General features: G+C 44.5%; 1 protein-coding gene across 1 annotated transcript; it reads left to right on the top strand.

Annotated features, from left to right (window-relative positions):
- The first annotated feature begins 2607 nt into the window (after window positions 1-2607).
- LOC134198229 (uncharacterized) lies at window positions 2608-3719 on the top strand. Its single transcript, XM_062667588.1, has one exon. The coding sequence runs from the start codon at window positions 2608-2610 to the stop codon at window positions 3511-3513; it is 906 nt and encodes a 301-aa protein (XP_062523572.1). The 3' UTR covers window positions 3514-3719.
- Window positions 3720-4230: the final 511 nt, after the last annotated feature.

Consider the following 4230-nt stretch of genomic DNA (forward strand, 5'->3'; position numbering starts at 1 on the left):
ATTTCTAATGTACTCTGTTTCCTCTGTACAGTGGTGATTGTTGCTGGACTCGCCTCAATGGAATGGAAGTCTGGGTTGGCATCAACAACAAACCACCAGGAATTACTGCTCCTAATAAGAAGTGTGGCACTTTTGCAATTGTGGCCAGAGGAGGAACTGTGACAGCCTTTTGTCCGAACAACACTGTGGTAAGGAAATGCTTGTTGTCGGTCTGCCTATATGCTTCTGTTATATTTTTTAGTATTTTGACTCTGACTAGGTGCTTTCACTGCTTGTGATTTGTGCTTTTGTTTGTCCATCTCTATCTATGTTTACTTGTCTACTTCTCTATTGTGATTTGTGTTTCGTTGTTCATTTCTCTGTGCCATTGCAGGTTATTTAGTTTGTCTATAGTATGGTTTTATATGTGGTGTTTTGTTTGTTTGTGTGCTTGTATTGGTTTGTCGATTGGTCTGTCTTGTCTGTCTGTCAGATACATACGTTGTCATCAACGAGATCTATTACAATCTCAAAGCGTTGCAAACTAAGCAAAGAATGTGTCTTGATTGGCCTAACAGACCAATACCAAACCAACGTCTTATCTTGTATATGGCAAACATGTAAAACTTACAATAACAAAGTCACACAAGACACTTTTTGAATAAACATGTTGGCTTTGCACTTTGTACTACACTGTCACTTTTGAATTTGTCAGCACAATCTCCAGGCAGAGTTTAAATAGCCGGCTGAGAAATTTATGTAGTTTAGATCCTTAGCTACTAAAATGTTTTTGTCAGTCTGGTTGGCTGGCTGGCTGGCTGGCTGGCTGTCTCTCTGTCTCTCTGTCAACTTGTGTCTCTGTCTACTTGTGTATCTGTCTATGTGTCTGCCTGCCTGCCTGCCTGCCTGCCTGCCTGCCTGCCTGCCTGCCTGCCTGCCTGCCTGCCTGCCTGCCTGCCTGCCTGCCTGCCTGCCTGCCTGCCTGCCTGCCTGCCTGCCTGCCTGCCTGCCTGCCTGCCTGCCTGCCTGCCTGCCTGCCTGCCTGCCTGCCTGCCTGCCTGCCTGCCTGCCTGCCTGCCTGCCTGCCTGCCTGCCTGCCTGCCTGCCTGTTTGCCTGCCTGCCTGCCTGCCTGCCTGCCTGCCTGCCTGCCTGCCTGCCTGCCTGCCTGCCTGCCTGCCTGCCTGCCTGCCTGCCTGCCTGCCTGCCTGCCTGCCTGCCTGCCTGCCTGCCTGCCTGCCTGCCTGCCTGCTTGCCTGCCTGCCTACCTCTCTGTCTGTCAGGCCGTCTGTCTGTCTGTGTGTCAATACATATATTTTTCAAACATTGAACTATTATACATCAACTGCAAATCGCTATAGTAAAGTCAAACTACAGCTGCACGCACAAGAAAGAATACTAGATAATAGAAAGTAGAGTTCAAGAGTCCAACAGTAAGGAACAGGTAGAAACATGATGATTACAATCTCCACAGACGACGCACTAGACCGCAATGTGGACAAGGTAAGGCTGCGATAATCCAATGGAGACTGAAGCCACCAGAGAAAGGTTGAAGGCTGAAGAAAGCAAATGAAGTTGAAGAGGATGACAACAGCTACTTGTGAAAGACTCAAGAGTCTGTTTGTCCATCTGTCTGTTTGTCTGTATTCAGTCTGTCTGTCAATCTGTCTGTCTATTTGTCTGTTTGTGTGTCTGTTGGACTGTTAGTCTGTTTGTCTTTGTGTCTTTTTGGTTAATCATCTATCTGCATCAGCGTATAGTTCTATACTAATGATCATATTTTAATGCGTTCATTTATTAATGCATTGTGGTGTACATCTATTATTGTGTATCTGTATGCATAGCACAGTTTATCTCACGTGTTTACAGTTGATTGTCTCTTTCTTACTGTCAATAATTTGTGGTATTTAGTTATCTGAGGTATTGTCTCTTCACCATTCAAATTTGATGTTGTTTCTAGGGTCAATATGTTTTCGTTCGCATTCCTGGTGCAGGCAAGGTATTATTAGAGTAGTATTAGCTATCATTCTGTCTGCTATTTGCCGAGACTAACATTTTTCCAACTGCAGCTCATTACTGTTTGTGAGGTTCAAGTGTATGAGCCATGTCCAAGTCAACCGCTATGTCTTAACCCTGTGAGTATTGTGTCGTAATGCCACCGAGTCAATTTGGTCTATAACGATGTGTTATAATATAGGGCTGTAAGCGTGGTGCCGAGGCTAATGTTGCACGTGGGAGACCAACTAAGCATTCAAGCACTTACATGCCAACGTATGTTTCATCTAAAGCTGTCGATGGTAAGACTGATGTGTTTCATTTGTTACGCTGTGTAGCACAGCCTTTCATATTAGTCTAGTGTATTGTGAGATGCATCCCTCAAATACAGTAGTCTAATGTATTGTGAGATGCATCCCTTCAATACAATAGTCTAGTGTATTGTGAGATGCATCCCTCCAATACAATAGTCTGTCCCGGATATAGGACGGTTGGTTTGAATTTTTGGTGTTGTTTTCTGGTTCCTTTTTTTTGAATTCTTTTGAGTTTGTTGGCCAGCTAGGGAGAGTGGACGTGAGTCCACTGCTCCCTAAGTTTCTGCTGTCAACGCGTTGGCTTTTTCCGTGAATTTTGAAATGCGCCGGAAACGCTGCCCTCGTTGCCATCGTCTATTTCATTCATTAGGACGTCATTCTCGTTTCTGTTCTGTTTCTGATGGAGGCACATCGTCTGGATTTCCTACTGAGCCTGATCTGCATCTGGAATCAGATTCTACCTCACCACGTGCACGCAACACTTCGCCACGCGAACGCAACATTTCGCCAGGTGCACGCAACGTCGTTCCAGCTGAACTTGCTCTACCTGAAACGCTTTCGTCTTCCCTTGACGACTGTACTTCACAACGTTCACAAGTGCGTTCTTCTATTTCTCCTTTGATCTCTGCAGTTTCTGTCCGGAAGTCTTCCGTTTGGTATGATGACTCTGTTCACACCTTTGTCGCCACGGCGACCACCAGGGATGCCGCTGATAAGTCGACACCTGCTGACACAACCCCGCCTCTTCTGCACAGTGGTTCTGTTGGTGTTGCTACGAAGCTCTCTGATGGTCATAATGTCCAGTCTAATCGTTTTCTCCCTCGCCTACGTCTACCTAAGGCGTCTGATGATGTCTCCTGGCGCGAAGTTGATAATTGGATTAAAGTAAACGTCGTTCCTCTTGTCTTACAAACTCCCGATGTAAATTCCAAGTTTGCTCTTCTTCATGGCAATCTTTTCTCGTTTCTTAAGCGGCGTTTCGGCTGTCAATCCACGTCCTCACGTAAACGTAAACGCGCTAACAAGCTAAAGTCACAGTCTACCGTTGACGATCTACGTTGCGCTAAGAATGATCTGCGAAAGAAGTTCAGACAAGCCAAACGTGATGGCGTGTCACCAGATGTCATTCTTCATCTAGCCCGTCAATTTCATCAACTAGTGCGTCGACACAGCAAGACTGTCATGGAAGAGTCATTTAAAATCTGGATCAAGAGGAACAGTTCATAGCCTTGTTACTGTGTTTAATTAATGGTTAACTTAGTCTTCTCTTTTACTTTAGTCTTGCTGTGCTAGCCAACTTCGTTGTAGCTAGTCTAGAGCTCTTAGCTGCTGTCCCATATGTCGCCACGGGATTGTTAACCGTGTTGGACAGGGGTTGCTAGCTGCTCCCCATTTGTTTATTTATTTCAATAAATGGGTTTGACCGTGTATTGTGAGATGCATCCCTCTAATACAATAGTCTAGTGTACTGTGAGATGCATCCCTCCAATACAATAGACTAGTGTATTGTGATATGCATCCCTCCAATACAATAGTCTAGTGTATTGTGAGATGCATCCCTTCAATACAATAGTCTAGTGTATTGTGAGATGCATCCCTCCAATACAATAGTCTAGTGTATTGTGAGATGCATCCCTCTAATACAATAGTCTAGTGTACTGTGAGATGCATCCCTCCAATACAATAGACTAGTGTATTGTGAGATGCATCCCTCCAATACAATAGTCTAGTGTATTGTGAGATGCATCCCTCCAATACAATAGTCTAATGTATTGTGAGATGCGTTTCACTATCATAGTCTAGCTTGCATTGAGATAGAGCTTCTTGATATTATTTCATGATATAATATGATGTCATCATTGACCAGGTGATTTCCAAACTCATATCAACTACTGCACTCACACTAAAGCAGAGACAGATCCATGGTGGTACGTTGATCTTGGC

The sequence above is a fragment of the Corticium candelabrum genome, chromosome 2 (genome assembly GCF_963422355.1).
Source record: "Corticium candelabrum chromosome 2, ooCorCand1.1, whole genome shotgun sequence".
NCBI classification, from domain to species: Eukaryota; Metazoa; Porifera; class Homoscleromorpha; order Homosclerophorida; family Plakinidae; genus Corticium; species Corticium candelabrum.